The following is a 19,007-nucleotide window of genomic DNA, read 5'->3' on the forward strand; positions in this document are numbered from 1 at the left end:
TTTTCTTTTTGTCTCTGCCGTTAGACTGTGGACTTATTTTACATAGAGACTGTCCTTTGCCTCTTTTTGTATCCCCAACATTTAGCACAGTGCCCCACATATTTTCTTGTTATTGCTCACTCATATCTGACTCTATGGGCAAATAGTAAATGCTTAATAAATGTTTATTTATTGATTGATTGATAGTATCACCATACTTTTCCTTTACTTTATTTTGGAAGGTAGACCAAGTGTGAGGTTTTAAATGTATTGCTATTAAATTACTTTTTTTCACTTATTCAGTGCAATGCTCTAATCTGTCAAGGTCTTTGTAGATCATTTTTCTGACATAATTTTGAAGATATTCTTTTAGGTAAAGAACTCCAATTCTATAAAAACAAGGAAAATCTACATATAAAATAATAAAAAGTCAAAAATTAGAAGTAAATTTTTTTAATGTGACCTACTGGCTTATGAAATTTTATCTGAGAAGATGAATAATTCTTGATGATATTAGCTTTAATTCCTGGAATTTTGTTAGATAGGGATGTTGAGGAAACTCCATCCGCTAAAGTAGAGTAGCAGCTGCCATATAAGTTAGTTAATTATACTGTTGGAGGATAACATGTGGCAAGTAAAGGGTGTATTAATTTCCCAGGATCACATAGTATATGTCTTGGAACCCAAGTCATCCTGATTTTGAGGTGCACTCTAACATTACTACATCACATCTCTACATCACGTCTTAAATTATAAACATGAGAGGACATTTAGGGTTAGAATGTACATACATGAGGGTTAGTAAACTCGTATTTGCCTTGCTATCTGAAGACTTTATAAATAGGCCTCTGAAATGAAAGGGATGGATGAGGGAAAAAATTGTATATGTACACTTAACATGAGAGATACTCTGAAATTCAAAGATAATACTACTGAATTTGCAATGCTTATCCTAGACAATGAAAGAATTTGGGAAAGCACAGTGATGGTCTTCTAAAATCTGAATGGATATCATATAGAAGAATGATCACAACATGGCTATCTGGCCCAGGAAACATAACTAAAAAGAATAGTTGAGAGCTAAAGAGAAGCTACTGCTGGGCTTCAGGGCACATAAATATATCCATTGCTTTTGGAAGACTGCTGGATAATTTATTTCAGGATTTTTTAGTTGTGGCAGAGCTAAGACTGGTTGCACGTCTGAGCTAATTATCTCAAAAAATATGGTGACACCATAAGAGTAGAGGGTTATCAGACTATCTAATGGCATGAAGCCCCAGTCAGAGAAAAAGAGCAGGTTAAAGCTTCCTTGGTGAACAGCATCGGCATCAAGGCTATGAGCTACCACTACATGTCCCCTGTGATTATAAAGAGAGATACTTTGAAGAGTAATATGAATAATAATAAAAAAAGATAATCTAGTTTTGTTTTCAGAACAAGGGAGCACTAGCTTCTATAGCCTTTCCTACAGAGATTAGGGATACTGTTAATATATTTTAAAAGTAACTAGAATCATAGTCAGTTTATCTACCATATTGAAAAAATAATCATAAAGGTGAGAGAGACTGCAAGGCACAGAAAAGACTGAGCTAAGTTTTCTGAGAGACTAACTTAACTGTCATGAGAAAATCCATTTTGAGTGAACTGAGTTTATGTCACCCTTTAAAGATATCCTCAGGAGAATTTTTTGGAGACTTTGATATCTGGAGAAAGTTTAATGTTGGGAGTATTTGTTTCTATAATTGTGAAAAAATTCAACAGTTGCTATTAATGGCTAGATGTGATTTTTTCCCAGAATTTTTATCATCACATGTATGTTATTGAAATAGTTTACTGTATAATTTGTTATATTCTTAATAATGTGTATGCTCAACAGAATCCATGTGTATCTAATCCTATGATTTCAGGGATTTATGAAAGAGCATTAAAAGCTTATAGGAAAAGAAATGTCACCACTTCATTTTAACCTGGGATGAGGGTTCAGAGTTAATTGATTAATGAGAGATTGCATCACTATAATTGTATGAGGAAGTATCATGACATACCATGATTTCCTTAGAAATCAGAATGAGAATTAATAAGGAAATTACTATCCATTAGAGAGGTTATGCAGGCTGGTTATTGGCTTGATTTTCAAGCAGTGTAGGATGCTTTATACCCTAACCAACACTAACTAGGCTGGTGATGATAGCTTTTCTACAGGTACAGCTGCCACAAAATAGAATGATATGTCTTTGGAGGTGATAGATTACCATATATGAGATGTTTCAGAAGAATGACTGGCAAAGTTGATGCAAAGGGGATTCCTGTCCAGAAATATGTATGACTACCAAATGGTACCTGAGGTCCTTTCCAATTCTCCGTGAAAGAAATGGCAATTATGTTGCTGTCAGTCATGCTGACTGACAAATACTGGCAATTAACAACATGATATTTAGGGAACACACAATCACAGAATTTGAGAGTTTTGAGGGACTTCATTATTCAGCTTGGTCATCTCATACTCAGAATAGACCCTCACTACACTGTATTTAAAATTTGCCCCCCCATCAATATTACCTGCCAAGAATGAGGTGCTAAATGGTCTTCATCTCCCATTGATCTTTTCTCTAATTTTCTCATAAATACTTCATGGAGAGTCCAAGCCACAGCATAAACAGCATTGTAGATGGTATGACTCAAGCCAGACATGGTCATATCAAAAAAGCACAGAGGCAAAGTCTCCAAGGAAGCATTTGGTGAGCAGATTGTTTGCTTTGGGTTTTCTGGTTGTTCTGGGCACCTAAAAGCTGTGAGCCAAAATCCCCTAAGTAAAATGTCATCTGGGTATTTAGAAGGTGTAACTCTCTTAAGAAAAGTCTTGAACCCAGGAATTTCACTCGTCATGTATGAAAATATGAGAGCCCCATGGAAAGGATAACCTTCGATGAAAAGGTGTCTCATGGTAACGTCCCAGTGAGATGTGGCGATCCATATCTTGGGTATTGTGAAAAGGGGAACTTGTGAGTATCTCAGAATCATTAATGAATCGGTGTCACCATGGACAACAATCACTTTGGTTGATGATGCTGAGATCCTGGGCATGAAAGTCTCACGGGATTCCATATGTCTTCTCTCACTGACAGGGATCTTCTCTATGAAAGACATGCAAACACCATTCTTTAGCATTTCCCTTCTCATTTCCCAGAGGAATTCCTCACCTCTCATATCATCTGAAACAATAAGTCCTATCCAGTTCCATTCAAAATATACCATTAAGTGGACCACACCTTGCTGAAGAGAAGAGTCTTTGGGGGCCATCTGATAGACGGAAGGAAACTGGACCTTGTCATTAAGAACAGAATCAAATGGACCATAGCTGATCTGGATGAGAAAGAAACATAGATTAGTTTGAGCCATGATAATTGGGACAGACGGGCAGCTAGGAGGCACAGTGGATAGAGTGAAGGGCCTGGAGGTGGGAAGACTCATAGTCCTGAGTTCAAATATGGCTTTACCCACTTACTAGCTGTATGACCCTGGGCAAATCAACTTAACCCTATTTGCTTCACTTTCTTTACCTGCAAATTGAATTTGAGAAGAAAATGGCAAATCACTCCAGTATCTTTGCCAAGAAAACTCCAAATGGGACATAGAGACTCAGATATGACTGAAAATAACTAAACAAAAATGGTGAGAGAATTGAAGCAAAATGCAAATTTTTATCAGGTCATTTTCATTGATAGGAAAAATTATGTAGATTTCAGTGCACAGATCATTTTAAATGGCATTTTCATCTCTGAAAGTCTATTTCTTCCTCTCTCTGAGTCCTCAAAAAAATAATGATTTAGTGAAGACAGAGTTCTGGGATTCTGTTGTTACTTCTATTGTAGCCAGCATGTCTTCTCTGTGCTTTCCAAAGGAGCTAGGCTATATTCTTGCTTCTTTATATTCTTGATGGCTCACAGTAGATTAATCTTATTATATATTATTGAGGGAGATGGTAGGCAATGGTTTTCTTTTTAAACAAAATGCATTAATGGTACTTTATGTATTCACTGTACATGTTTTTATTTCATTTAAATGTTATCTTTCAAACAAGAAAGTCTAATTATTTTCTCTTTGAAACATGAATATGGATGTCTGATTCTTTGAAAACAGGACTCTGTGAGTGGGAAAGGACCTTAGGGGAATATAAAACACTATGTATAGTTGGAAAAGGAATTCCCAATATCATGTAGCTGAATAGTATGCATCTGATGTATGATTGCCGACCTCCAATGAATATGACCTTAATACCCCCCAAAATAGCTCATTATACTCCATGTATAATTGATATGGTTATAATTGTTAGGAAACAGAGAGCTTCTTTTTTCTGACTCAAATTTTCTCTTTTGGTAACTTCTGAGTATCATCATTGGTTCTACCTTCCTATACCACACAGAACAAATATAATCCTTCCTTCATATGAAAGACTTTCAAATACAAGAAAAAAGCCGTTGTTGTGCTTTTGAGCATTTGGCACTCTGATCTAGAGTTGCTTCTTCAGTTCCTTCAAACAATCCTCGTCTAACATAGACTCAAGACCCTCCATTATCCAGGTTGCCCCCTCTTGACACTTCCCAGTTTATCAGTGACTTTCTTGAAGTATGGATGCCAGAACCAAAAACAATACTCAAGGTGAGGCCTAAGGGTGGAGTATTGAGTTATATTATCTCCTTATGCCTAGAAGCTACCCCTTCTCAGTGCTGCTTAAGATTGCTTTAACATTTATGGCTTCCAAATCAGTAAGCTGACTCACATTGAATGTAAAGAAAAGAGAATGAACATATAGATGAAAAGAAAGTATTCAATAATGGTTACTATGTTTCAGGCATCGTGCTAAGTATGGAGATTCTACTACAAATACCAATAGAGTCTTTCCTTCCAACAGTTTATACATGCACACGCACACACACACATGCACACGCACACACACACACGCACACACATGCACATACACACACACACGCACACACACGCACACACGTGTGTATGAGAAGACAATGCATATACTGGAGTATTGCTCTGAAATGAATGTTTTGATCTAGAAAGACATTGACACAGTGAGTGGAGACTTGGAGTGATCTATTGTCATGACCTTTCCATGGATGCTCATGTAGATTTTATTATTGTAGTCTGAGGTAGAAAGGAAACCAAGAATTAATAGTGTTGGGGAGGTATATGTAGGATCTGGGTTGGGATAGAGATGGAGAAGTATTACCGATGAGAATTCCATATTTGCAATGTCTGGTTGGAGGTGGAGACTACAGGAAAGAGGCATAGGATAAATATTCCTGGAGAACAGTGTAATTAGTATGGATGACTGTGATATTGAGTTTGTAATCAATTAAAACATGTTTTTTTTTAATCAAAAAGCTGCTTCCTACCCCTGTTTGCCCCCATTTAGAACTAAAATAGTTGATCTTTATAAAAATCAAAATAAAAAGTTTTATATTCACATCTATTGAAGTTTTCTTTTTGGGATCAGAACAACAGCATAAACTATCAGGTCCATTTGGACCATGGTAAATGCCAATCTTTATCTCATTTGCATATTTGATGAGAATGCCTTCTCCACCTTTATTGGGGGCATGAATAAAGATATTAAACAGAAGAGAACCAAGAAGAGATCCCTCGGATGCTCCTTTGGTCACTTGTTGAGTGAACATCTTAAAGATTTAAAAGTACACATCCAGTTCAACCAATCCATTACCAATCTTTGTTACTGTAAAGTCTGCATATCTACTTGTATTGTTGGATATTCTTGGTCTCCTAGGTGTCACCTTAAGGGTAACTCCACATAGTTTATTAAATATTTTTGCCAAACAGGAGGGTTTTTTCAAGTCATAGCCTCTTTTGAAACTAAGTAGGCTTTATTTTCCATTTTTAATCTGATACTAAGACTATTCAGTGTTTGGTACTGGCCATTAATACCATTTAAACCAACATTTGCCTGTAGTCACATATTATTTTCACACTTTTCATTTTCTTGTTCCATTGATTTGAATATCAGTTGCCCCTGCAAAAATTGTTCTTTTGAAAGGAAAAAGAAATATCAATACATCCGTTAAATAAATAAATAAAGTTTACTTTAGATTACATTTAGATTTTATATGGGTCAGATTTGAGGCTATAGCATGGCAACTATATACATACATATGTATGTGTGAATATGTATGTGTGTGAATATGCATTTACATACATACACACATATATCTATATCTATTTATCTTTATCCATATCAGGTCTGCACAACTTGTAGTCTGCCAAAGAATTTTGGGTGAACCTTGAACAATGTAGAGAAAATATCCTTTAGTGGGCCACAGTTTGTGCAGGTCTGATCTATATCTATATAGCCATCTTTCCGTCTATATCTATCTACATCTCCTAGGAAATTTTCTGGTACTCAATTTTATTCTGAAATCATTTGTACATAGTAGCAGCAATATTTTACAATGATCAATTGTTAATGATTTAGCCATTCTTAGAAATACAATAATCCAAGATAATTCTGAAGGACTCTGATGATAAATGCCATCCACCTCCAATATTCGTGTGTGTATACCTACATATATACATACATACACACACAATTGGATATAAACATTTTTCATATTTATCTGGGAATTAGGAGAAAAAGGGAAACAAAGGAGTGTAACATAAGGGAGGGTTGATAAAGGAAGGAAGTGAAACTGAGGGAAATTTTTCAGCAGGTTTCTCTGACGAAAGCCTCATTTCTCAAATATATGGAGAACTGAGCCAAATTTATAAGAGTAAGAGCCATTTCCAAATTAATAAATGGTCAAGGGATATGAACAGGTGATTTCCAGAAGAAATCAAGTCTCTCTATAGTCATATGAAAAAATGCTCTAAATCACCATTGATTAGAGAAATGCAAATTAAAGAAATTCTTACATGCAACTTCATACCTATCAAATTAGCTAACATAATAGAAAAGAAAAAAAATGACAGATTCTGGAAGGGATGTGGAAAAGTTTGGACACTAATGCACTGTTGGTGAAGTTGTGAATTGATCTGACCATCCTACAAAATTTGGAAATATGCCCAACAAGCTATAAAACTGTGCATACCTTCTGACACAGCAATGCCACTACTTGGTCTATATCCCAAAGATAAAGAAAAGAAAAAAAGGATTATGTGTACAAAAATATTTGTAGCAACTCTTTTTATGTTGACAAGGAAATGGGAATTAAATGGATGCCCATTTATTAGGAAAGGGCTGAGCAAGTTGTGGTATATGATTGTGATAGAATATTATTGTGTTATAATAAATGATGAGCAGGATGAATCTTGGGAAGACTAACATGAACTGATACAAAATGAAGTGAATAGAATCAGGAGAACACTGTACATAGGAACAGCATTGTAACAATGATCAAACATGAAAGACATCTACATTGATCAAGAAAATGATCAAGTCAGTGATACAAAGATCCACCAAAAAACATATCCTTGCCATCAAAGGACCCATGATGAAAAATGCCATCTATCTTCAAAGTGTGAACTCATGAACTCTGAGTAGAGATTGAAGTATATTATTTTCACTTTATTTTTCTTGCATTTTGAGTGTATGACTTATTTGAATTAGGCTAATATAGAAAAATGTTTTGCATGACTTCACATGTATAATTGATATCATATCCCATACTTCCTCAATAGGAAGTTGGTGGGTTGGTTGTTGTCCTTTCTTATTGAAGAGGATCAAAATGACATCACCAAGCTTGAGTCAAGATTCAGTGTGTCCCACTGTGGCTGATCAGGCCAATACGAGCTTGGAATGCTCTACCACAGGTTGGGCACAGATAGTCTATGAGAACATTTGAGGTGGATACTCCAAACTTGCACATCCTCAATTTCCTTTGAGCTGCTTCAATTCTCCTTTGTTCATAGAGCACAGCACCTTCTCTGATGTGGGAACCCCATGCTGAGGGGTCCTGTGCCGATGTCTCCCATGTCACACAGTCACTTAAGTTCTTGAGAGACACCTTGAGAGTGTCCTTGTATTGCTTCTTTTGACCACCATGTAAACACTTGCCCTGTGTGAGTTCTTCATAAAATAATCTTTTTGGCAAGCATATGTTTTGCATCCAAACAACGTGGCCAGCCCATCTGAGTTGTGCTCTCTGAAGCAGAGTTTGAATGCTTGGCAGTTTAGTTCAAGTAATGACCTAAGTGTCTGGTACCTTATCCTGCCAGGTGATCTTCAGAATCTTCTTAAGACAATTCAAATGGAAGCAACTGAGTCTCCTGGCATGGCACTGGCAGACTGTCCAGATTTCACAAGCATAAAACAATGAGGTCAGCAACACAGCTCTGTAGACCTTCAGTTTGGTAATCAGTCAAATACTTCTCTTCTCCCATGCTTTCCTTCAGAGCTTCCCAAACACTGAGCTAGCTCTGGCAACGTGCAAGTCAACCTCATTATTGGTGTGGATGTCCCTGCCAAGGTAAGTGGACTTATCCACAGCATTCAAAACTCCATTTGCTGTAACTGATGGTTCCACGTATGGATGGTGTGATGGTGGCTGATGGAGCACCTGTGTTTTCTTGATGTTAATTGTTAGGCCAAAATTAGCACAAGCAGTAGAAAATTGATCCATACTTCATTGCATCTCAGCATGAGAGGCTGCATTGAGTGCACAATCATCTGCAAACAGAAAATCATGCACCAACATTCCCTCAACTTTTGTCTTGGCTTGTAGCCTTTTCAAGCTGAGGAATTTACCACCAGTGCAGTAGCTGAGCTTGGTGCCATGTTTCTCCCCATTGAAAGCATTTGCCAACATGGCTGAAAACATCATGCTAAAAAGCATGGGAACAGGCACACAGCTTTGTTTTACTCCATTGGTGACTGGGAAGGCGTGAGAGCATTGTCCATTATCTAGAACCAGGGCATTCATGCTATCATGAAATTAACATACAATGCTGATGAACTTCTTTGAGCAACCAGATTTTGACATAATTTGCCATAAGCCCTCATAACTAACAGTATCAAAGGCCTTGGTTGGATCTACAAAAGTTGTGTACAGACCTTTGTTTTTCTCCTGGCATTTTTCCAGGAGTTGTTGGGCAGCAAACACCATATCAACCTTTGCTCACTATTTCTAAAGCCACACTGGCTCTTAGGTAGATAACCATCTTCCAGGTGAAGGATCAGCATATGAAGGAGGATTCTGGCAAGACTCTTGCTGGTAATGACTAACAGAGAGACTCCCTTGTGATTGTCACAGGACAATCAAATTTCCTTTACCTTTATAGAGATGGATAATGGAGGTGTCCTTGAACTCCTGGGGGATAACATCTTCTTGCCACATGACCTGCCAAATTTCAGTCAACTTTTGTATTAGCAATAGTACCCCCAACCTTGTAAATATCAGCTAGAATAGAATCAGAGCCAGGTGCTTTGCCACAGGAAAGGAGTCTAATGGCATTCAAAACCTCTTATTAAGTTGGAGCTTCATCTAGGGAGGGTTTGACTTCAACCTGAGGTAAACAATCAATGGCTTCAGCACTGATTGATGATGGTCTGTTGAGAACACTATGGAAGCGTTCATCCCATCTCTCTAAGATCATATTAATGTGGTTCCATTTGCACTGAGTAGTTGAGATATACCACAGATCTTTGGCCCACAAATCACCTTCAGGGCTTCATAAAAACACTTTGGATTGTTATCAACATAAAATGGAATTTCACCTGCCTTCTTACTGAGCCCAAAATCTTGCATCTCTATGCTTTGTTTGTAGTTCACTTTTGATGGAATTAAATGCTGCCTCCCTAGAAATGCTCTAATCTGTTGACATTAATTCTTCTGGTGGTCATTTTGCCTTGGGCCACCACTTTGGTTGAATGTGGATATTTAGCTTGAAGAGGATGTCTATGGTCAGTCCAGCACTCTGCACCACAAATTGCCTTTGTTTCTCTTTATCATCACAAAGTGTATAAATGCCAATGTTTGTTGCAAGGGTGCATCCACTAAGTTTTATTGCATTCAGGTAAATGGAAGATAGTGTTGGTGATCAGAAGGTCATGAGATGCACAAGTCTTCAGTAGTAAGAGACCTTTGCTTTTGACATTTTCAACTCCATTCCTCCCCAGGACTCACTGCCACATCTGGTAGTCTGAGCCTACTAGAGCATTAAAGTCTCCTAGAATTAAAAGCCTGTCCTTTTTGGCACATTGATGATAAAGGTCTCCAGGTCTTCATAAGATTTTTCTGTTGCCTCATCAGGATTTGTCACGGTGGGAACCTAGGCACTGATGATGATTGTGTAGTGTTTTTCTGCAAATGGCAATTGCATTGTCATGAGCCTGTTGTTCACTCCTTTTGCTAGGCATACAGGCTTGTTGACTAGATTAGTTTTGACTGCAGCTTCATGGCCTTCCCCTTCACTGTGGCTGCTGTAGAAAAATGTGCCTCCAGCTCCAATTTCAGTAAGCTGGGCTTTATTTGCTAGCCTTGTTTGACTCAGAGTGACTATTTGGATGTGATATATGCTGAATTCTTTTACAACAGAATCTGTTTCTCCTTCAGGTCTATTGGATTTTGTGTTGTCTATAAGTGTGCACACATTTTATATACTGATGGTGAATGGAATCATCTTTGCAGACATTTTTGTACCTTTTTGTGTTTTGACCTCAGAGTTGGATTCCCTGCCCGCCACAGTAATCAGGCCAGGGTTGGGTAAGCAGACAATTTTTAGAGCACCTTTTCTAGCCCCTTTCTCACACCAAGAGGTGAGCAGTGTGATCCTTAAAAGGCTACTCAGACACCCTGGGGGCTGCCTAATCCCTCTGCTGCTTCCAATGAGAAGACGACCCTATAATTTGGGCTGCCTGTGTTCAGGAATATGACTACAGCTCCCTGTGTGTGTATCCACACCTGCTGCTTCATCACTTGCCTGTCACCACAGGACTTTAAGAAAAGTAAAATGTTAAAATTATATGAATGATGTCTTCTAATTTGTGCATCAATTGGATTTAAGTGAATCAGAGTAGCACAAATCGTCAGCTTCACTCTCTCTTCTAGAGTCATCATAGTACAGTGGCAGGACAGATTCAAGATGACTGGTGGTGGCTTGAGATTCAGTGGATGACTTTGTCATCTTTGATGTCTAACCAAGCTCTAAGTGCTCCACAGTGCCAACTTCAACTGCCTAAATGGCCACTGCAACAATTTTTTCTCATCCATCCATTCCACCAGTGAAAATATTTACATACTTAGGGTAGGACCCCCTTCCCCAACTCATGAATGGGTTTGAGATGCCTTGGTTACCCTCATCCTTGTTTAGCCCATCGGCTGAAATGATTTACTGGGGTGTGGCCACTGTGCCTGCTTTAGCTTTGTGGAGCCACAGGTGAGAGTCAAGTGGATCAGGGAGAAACCATAGGTGGAAATCAGCCCTAAAAAGGGCTTGGCACCCTCAAACCAAAGGTACTAGTTTTCCCTGGACACAGCCTGTGGAGTCATTGGGAATAATATTGAATGAAGCTCTGAAAGTTTTAAAATAAGAAGTGTGAATGTAAGCAGAGAGTGGTCCTCTCTTTCCTCTTTTGGCATGAGTAATTCCATAGTAAAAACTGACCTGCATTTCACTGAAATCAAGGATTCACATTTTTCTCTATCTTATCTCTGTTCTGTGAAGCCTTCCTTGTTTCTGTTCTTGGTCTTGAACTAACAAAGCAGTCAGTTATATGCCTAGCCAACAGTCACAAAGTTCTATAAGCTACAACACTGAAAAGCAAATTATTCTACCTGCTAGGCTAGTGTTCATAGAAAACTCCTCATAGTAAAAGGCGAGTGGCCTTCTGAAATGAAATTCCTCATGCCACATGTATCCATGTGTCTTCTTTGCCCTTTAATAAAGTTACTGGCTTACTTGTAAGCAATGTCAGGAATTTATTCCTGCCCCTTCACATTCTTAAAGGTACGTATGGTGCTCCTAATAAAGCATTATAAGGAAGCTTACATTACTCCCTAAAACCTACACCTTCCACACAAGTGCTCATGTTCAGCCTTCCTTTTGTAAATAACACTTTTATCAATAAATTCAGGACTAACATGAATGGACTAAATGACTTTGAAAGGTGAAGCACATAGAGTGAGATGTAATAGATTGACTGTTTATTCAACTGATAGTCCTGGCATGTAAGTTCTAGTCTCTACTCTTGCATCAGTGAATTGTGTAATGTTAACTAGTTTTAAAAATTTCTCCAATTTTCAATGGCCTCATCTGTGTGATGGGCAAATAGATCCAGGTTTCTTCTCATATCCTTTCATGAGATGGAATCTAAATGACCCCAATTCTATTCTTGGCCTATGATCTGGTTGATGATCCAGGAGAGTTTCATTTCCCTGATGATTGAGGCAGTTGCATGATGCCATAGCTAAAGGGTTAAACTGGTGACAAGAAGACCTGAGGTCAAATCTTGCCCAGGAACTTGTTAGTTGCCTGATCTGTGACAAGCAACATATTTTTTCTCAGTCTCAGTAGCCTGAGGGTAATAATAGCACCTCTCTTATGTGTTTGTTTCACTGGTGGGATTCAAATAAATTAACAACCAGTTCTCTGCTGTAATGACAGTTTTAAATATACAAAAAATATACAGAAAGGTAGTTTAATATTTCATGCATTTAATACTCAAATAAGAACAATAAAAGAGGCACACAAAACTAGATTATGTTATAAGAAAGAGTTTTAAAATATTAATGAAAAAATATTAAATAATACCTGTCAAAAACATATCCTTATGGAGGGAAAGCAGCCACATGACGACAACAGCCAATATTGGAACATATGCAGAACCAAAACTCATTCTACCTGTTCTAACTCTTTTTTTCTTCTACTTCCATGGCTTCCAAAATGGGTGATAAGATAACCCTTGAAATCTATATTTCTATTGGTTCATTGTGTCCCAGGTTTCTATTGGTTTCACCATTCAGGAAACACCAGCGCACTCATAATATCATGGGGGAGTTTTGGGTGTAACAGAAAGTGGAAACAAATGACAGCTTGTCACCCCTTCATTGTTTGACACTTTTTCTCTTTATGCTATATGTTTGTTTACCAAAGTAACAAAAACAAGGGAATTAAAGTGTAGTATTTCATCAAAAGCGTAATGAATTTTAAGAAATGAAGAAATAAATATTACAAGATAGTTCTGTCAACTTTTTTCACCTATAGACAGAATGAATGTTACTTATAAAATGATGTTGCACTGATCAATATTAAAAAAGAGTAAGGAATGTAAATTTGTGATTTCCACATTGGGTGGCTGCCCAAGTGCCCACCTTAGAGAGAACCCTGATTACAAGTGCCATTTTAACAACCAGTTTGCTGAACTCAACCTAAAATTAGGTAATGGTTCTGTTGAACTGGTGCAAACCAGCTGAATCCCACCACTAATTTGTTGAGAGGATCAAAAAAGATAAGATAAGTTAAGCACTTTGTAAATGCTAGTTATTTTTTTAATCTTTATTTTGCTCTCTAAATACATAGAATATGTCACATTCAATATTACTGACCTGTGGAAACTTGTAGAGCTCAAGCAGGGTCCCCATCTGGACAGACAGAGCTGATGTGGCTCCTCCAACAACAGCCACAGACTTGTGCTGCTCCCAGCAGCTGTAGTTAGGAATGAACTGGCCCAGCCCAGACAGCCAGTATAGGGAACTCTCCAAGGTCCTCTCATCACTGTGGTAGGTGTTGTAGAGGTGGAATCCCAGGGAAATATTGGGTAACAAACTGGGATCCCTGTTAATCTCTTCCACAGCAAATAGTAGTGCCAGGGCCTGCTGGTAATTTTTATGCAGCCACCTGTGTGTGTGGAGGGGGGAAGGGTCATAGAATATTGACATAATTTTCAAATAGACTACTTTTCAGAAGAATGGATTCCCCAGCCATGTGAATCAAAACTAAGGACTCCAATAGTTCTTCAGCTCACTTCATTTGCATTTAAAAGACCCTTTCCCATGTGTCTTGTTCCTATTTTCTTCCCTTCTAGTGATTCCTGAGATGGTGAGGACTATTGGCTTTAAGTTATTATGTTATTTTGTCTGCCTGACTCACTCATTCTACGGATAGATATTAAGCATCCAGTATGGACTAATTACTATAGAACATCTGTATTGTCCTTGACCATAGAGGATGGTGGTATAGTGAGAAAGAGTGGATAGATCCAAAAAGAGTAATATAAGGAGGCATGGGATATGTTTAAGGTGAATGTCACTGAGATCTAAGAAATGTGAGCAGAGGGAAGGGCCATCTTCCTGAAGAAATAAGGGAGGCTTCATGGAGGGCATCATGGCCCAGAAAAGGTGAGGATGTTTTGATATAGGGGTATTTGGAGAAGAGGTCATTTCAAGGGAAGGAAACGATTCAAACAAAGTCATACAGCTGTGGGAATAGGAGGTACTACATATTTGGGCCCCTGGTATCTCACTCAGATTATACATGAGCTATCCAAGGTAAGGTGAGGTCCAGACTCAGTGTTCCCTCTCTCCTCACTTCCTTTCCTTTCTGTACAGTGACTCAAAAGAGTAGAGAACCAAAGTTATTTAAAGATCATGACTTAAAATCATGTTTTTTACCAGAAAGCCAGTAGCAAAGAATAAATACTTTTATTATTTTTGTCAATGTTTTAAAAATATACCCAACCTGATGAGATTTCTCAAGCACTTACTGCCTCTCAGAGAACTTAGGCCTTTTTTCATGGAGACAGAAGTGAGTATGGCAGAATTCTAAGTCCTGACTACCCCACTTAACATGATAGCATCCACAGAACTGTCACTTTCTAGTTTTTTGAGAATGTAAAACTCTGTGTCTATTCTTTCTTTTTCACTCATTTTCCTTTTAATTAAAATCAGAGAGGACAGAAGGAGAGACCCTACCATCACCAAGAAATGCTATTCTCAATTCAAAGATTGCATAGAGTTTAAAAGAGTATTTGACCTAGAGTAGGATATTTATTTAATTTTCATCAGTGGATAGTATACTCTTCTTTTCCTTCTTATCCAAACCACCAATTTACCAAGTTAGTAAATAATAAAGAAAGAAAAGAGAATAAGAACAAGCATATCAAAGTACCAAAAAGGTAACTGATGATAAAAATATTTAATGATTTTGTCTTTTAGATAAAAGATATAGAAATAGATACTTCTTATTTATAAGTGGAAAGAAGGTATAAAAGGAAATAAGATAGTCCTGAGGGATTTAACACATGACAACAGAAGGTAAAACAGATATGCAGAAGCATTTGGCTAATGGAAGGTACTGAAGAGGTCGTAATACTCTTCTGTCAAAGAACCATCAAATGTATCTCATGGCATCTCCTTTGATCAGAAGAGAGTAAATAGCTAACCTGCTTTGCCTCACGTTGGTATACTTTAGTCTGAATCCCATTTCAGCAGTTCACACTTATAGAGACTTGTATGGGAGTTTGCATTGCTACACAGAGTTGATGGTATTTAAACCTACAAAAGGAAGTGTTGCAGTACAAAGTTCAAAACTAAGTCCTAGCCAAGAGCACAAATGTCAATATAGCTTGTCAAATCTCAGAAAGGAAATGCATTTCCACTTCTCTTAGATAACTCCAATTCAATAAAACTGACTTAGAGAAACCAAAACAAGTCTCTCTCATATCACCTGGAGAAAATCAGACTACTCAGACATCAATGAGCAATCACAGATATTCCATTCTACATCCATTCTAAATAATCTCACTTGGTACTTCTTACAATGATATCCTGGGCACACTTCTTTTTTCTTAATAAACACAAATCTACTGAGCCTCAGTTTTGTCGTGGTTCTTTAACCCTCTCTGACAATCATGAACATGTAACTAGTGCCAAGAAGAGTAGGGGAAAATAATAAATCCACACACCCAGAAGTGAAAGATGACCTGATGGTATATTATAAACTGGTAGGGGAAATGGGAGGAATATAACATCTTTAGTGAAGAAGGATGTCCCATGACTCCCTAAAAGGTTGTGCTCACTTGTTATCTGCTGGGCAAATGTCGAGAGTAAATATGGGAGCTTTCATTCCTGTGGATGGGATAGAGGTTTTCTTTGCCCTATAGCAGTACACTCACAACAGTGACTTTGGTCAAAGCCAAGGAACTTCAGCTGATTCAGGGTATTAACCTCATTACAGGGGTGCTGGGGTCTAAGGACTTTCGATCAGGACAAGGGTGATGAAAGATTCTCAGCACTGAGCTTCCTGGCTGTGGTCCCTTTGAAGGGAAGTATGGAGGGGGCAGTAGAGAAAAGAATTTTTCTCTGTTCACCTTTGAAAGTTAATCAGACATAGGGCAAACTGACAAGAACGCGAAGAATTCAGAGAGGAGAAGATGGGGAGAGCGCCCTTGTCTTGTTCTGCATGGACCTGCTCTTCTGCTCCATCTATGAGAACCTAGTTTAATTGTTACATTGAAAACAAACCCATTCAAATTGACAGACACTTACTGCTAAGGCTTACAAGCTTGGTTAGGAGGACTTTCAAACAGTTCTGCTTCTGTTACTCTGCTCACTTCAACTGAGAACAAGGATAAAAAGACCCCAATTATCAGGTCCCCATCTTGGGAAAGAACAGGATTATTTTGGTAGAAGCAGGGCAAGTTCTCTGTTCTGTGTCCTGGTCCTGGAAGCAACAACAGCAGAGGTATGAGAAGGGAAGGAAGCAGTTGAGAAATATATTTCTGTATATGGGGCAACATCTCTCTGAAAATTAGTCAAAATTCCAAGTGTTCCCCAGTTGGGGAAACCAAGGAGCCACTCAGACCAGATCAAAATCAGCTGCCTCAGTCATGGACTTATAAGGAACTGTCCAGTATTAGGAATGAACTGTCCTTCTGTAGATGCCCAGGCTCTGGTCTGCCTGCCACACCTGAGCAATCACAGTAGGACATTAGTCACGCCCATGTCAAAGACAAGGACAATGCTTTAAGACCAATTGACGTTTTATAGTTTCACTACTTCTGAGACTGAACTGTCTCACAGCACCCTTACTGCTGGACACTGACAGGGACCACTCCTCCTCCTAAAATCCCCACAGAAAAGTCTTGGTCCATGAAGAACTCTGGGGACTGGGCAGCCTGGGGCATCTCCAGCTGAGTCTCTGGATCCAAGGGAAAAACATGAATGCAAAATTATGTTTTGGATTCTATCATTTGTTCCCAGCAGAGGCTAAGGTGCAGAAGTGCCTTTCTAAGAAAATAATTTCTGTCTCCTAGGTTCTGCAATGGCCTGCAATGACTACAATTCATGAAAAATTCTCCAGTAAGTGACAAAATTAAAAAATCAAAACTCATTGATGGCAATATCCCTGATAGCCTGTAAGAGTTATGATCTTGACATTCTTCCCTTTACCTGCACTGGGTGCAATGCAAGCCTCATCCTCAGGACTCAGTGTAATCTGTTCTGAAGACCTATTATACAATGCTCAAAAACACCCTCTCCTATTTCTCCTCTTAGTCCTTGAATAGGATCATACCATTAAAGACTCAGAGATAACAGGGGCCTCAGAATTTATTTAGTCTAATAGTTTTATGACAGAATCCCCCTTTCCAATGACTAGCAGTACAGACACACTAAGACTCATATTCACTACCTGAGGAAGATTTTAGTGACAGGCTCTAGAAACACCATGTTGCTCTTTTAAGAGAAAAGAATTTAGAACTGTCAGAGAATCTTGAGGTAGTGTGATTTAACACTTTCATTTTACTGATGCCTTGTGGAAAAAGATTGAGTTTAGACAAGATGTAACAAATAAAACTCAATATTTTGACTCCAATGCTAATAGTCTTCCTACTTCCCTTTACTCTCCCCTAGAGAAGTGCGCAAGCTGAGCTCATGCACTAAGAAGACAATTTCTTCCATCTATGAATCCCCATTACATAATTTTTCCTTTCAGGAATCACTATAATTATGAGGTGCCTTGGAGGTTATTTAAGCATAAGACACCATAGATATAAATGAATATTCTAGAATGTGGGGTTAAATTCAGCAAACAGGGAGAAGGCATCCAAACCTTGGGATTTTCTGTAATCACTGGTTGGGACACAAGACAATCTCAATATTGTCACTGATCATAGACATCCCATGTGGCCTGGGGTAAAAAGGACAAGCACAGTGCTATGGCTGAATGTCTGGATGGATGGAAGACTGAATAAATGAAAAATTAATTTTCTGGCTTACTGTGTTACATGCTGTTGACACAAATAACAAAGCAAAGATAGTCTTTGCTCTCAAGAAGCTTAGGGTGTGGGGTGTGACCAGGGATTTTTATTTTGGTATGAAAAGTTAAAGGCATAGAGAGTATGGGACTAGAATGATGCAACTATCCAGAAATAATGATAAAATTGACTTAATTATAGTTTCAGAACTCAGAAGTAAGTTGGAAATGAGTAGCCAGGAAAGTGAAGCATGGCTAGCAGTGAGCCTGAACATAGGCAGTGCCTAAGACCATCTCCAGTCAGGAAGGCAGGGCTTCAGTGTGGCAGTCAAACTGTGAAATGGGTAAGTCCTCTGAGAGACCAATAAGTGAAGCAGGCAGTTTTCTGTCACTGAATGGGGTTGACCTCAAGTAACAGAGATGGGAAGAGACTGTAGATCTGGCACAGAGGCCTGATCCCAGGCCATATAAGACAAAAGGTACTTCTGTAAGGTCCATTTAGAGCCAGGAGTGGAGTCCAAGTTCTCCATGGTGCAGAGAAGGTCAGGGAGTGGGATCATGGTCAAGGCTTGCAACAAGTGACAACCAGTAATATTTTTTTCCTGGGAAGTCTAGTGTCATCCACACAAAACACATGGCCATCTCACAAGGAGGCTCAGCAACCCTGAATAAGTTCCCACTGGGGAGTTTTATGAGAAGGAGAATATCTCTTCTTTCTGCCTCCATGCCAACATTAGCACTGTCCACCATGGCATTGATGTTGCCTATGGTGCCTAAGAGCATTAGTGGCTTGTAAGAATCTTGCTTCTCACATG

General features: G+C 38.5%; 1 protein-coding gene across 1 annotated transcript in view; it reads right to left on the reverse strand.

Annotated features, from left to right (window-relative positions):
* LOC118846075 (vomeronasal type-2 receptor 26-like) overlaps nt 1-16,696 on the reverse strand; it is a gene marked incomplete at its 5' end in the record, with an annotated part of 42,733 nt that extends 26,037 nt beyond the window's left edge. The window contains 3 exon segments of the mRNA XM_036754291.1: nt 2,539-3,342; nt 13,545-13,836; nt 16,485-16,696. Coding sequence (XP_036610186.1) covers nt 2,539-3,342; nt 13,545-13,836; nt 16,485-16,696 — 1,308 coding nt within the window.
* Nucleotides 16,697-19,007: the final 2,311 nt, after the last annotated feature.

Source organism: Trichosurus vulpecula, chromosome 1 (assembly GCF_011100635.1).
Source record: "Trichosurus vulpecula isolate mTriVul1 chromosome 1, mTriVul1.pri, whole genome shotgun sequence".
NCBI lineage: Eukaryota > Metazoa > Chordata > Mammalia > Diprotodontia > Phalangeridae > Trichosurus > Trichosurus vulpecula.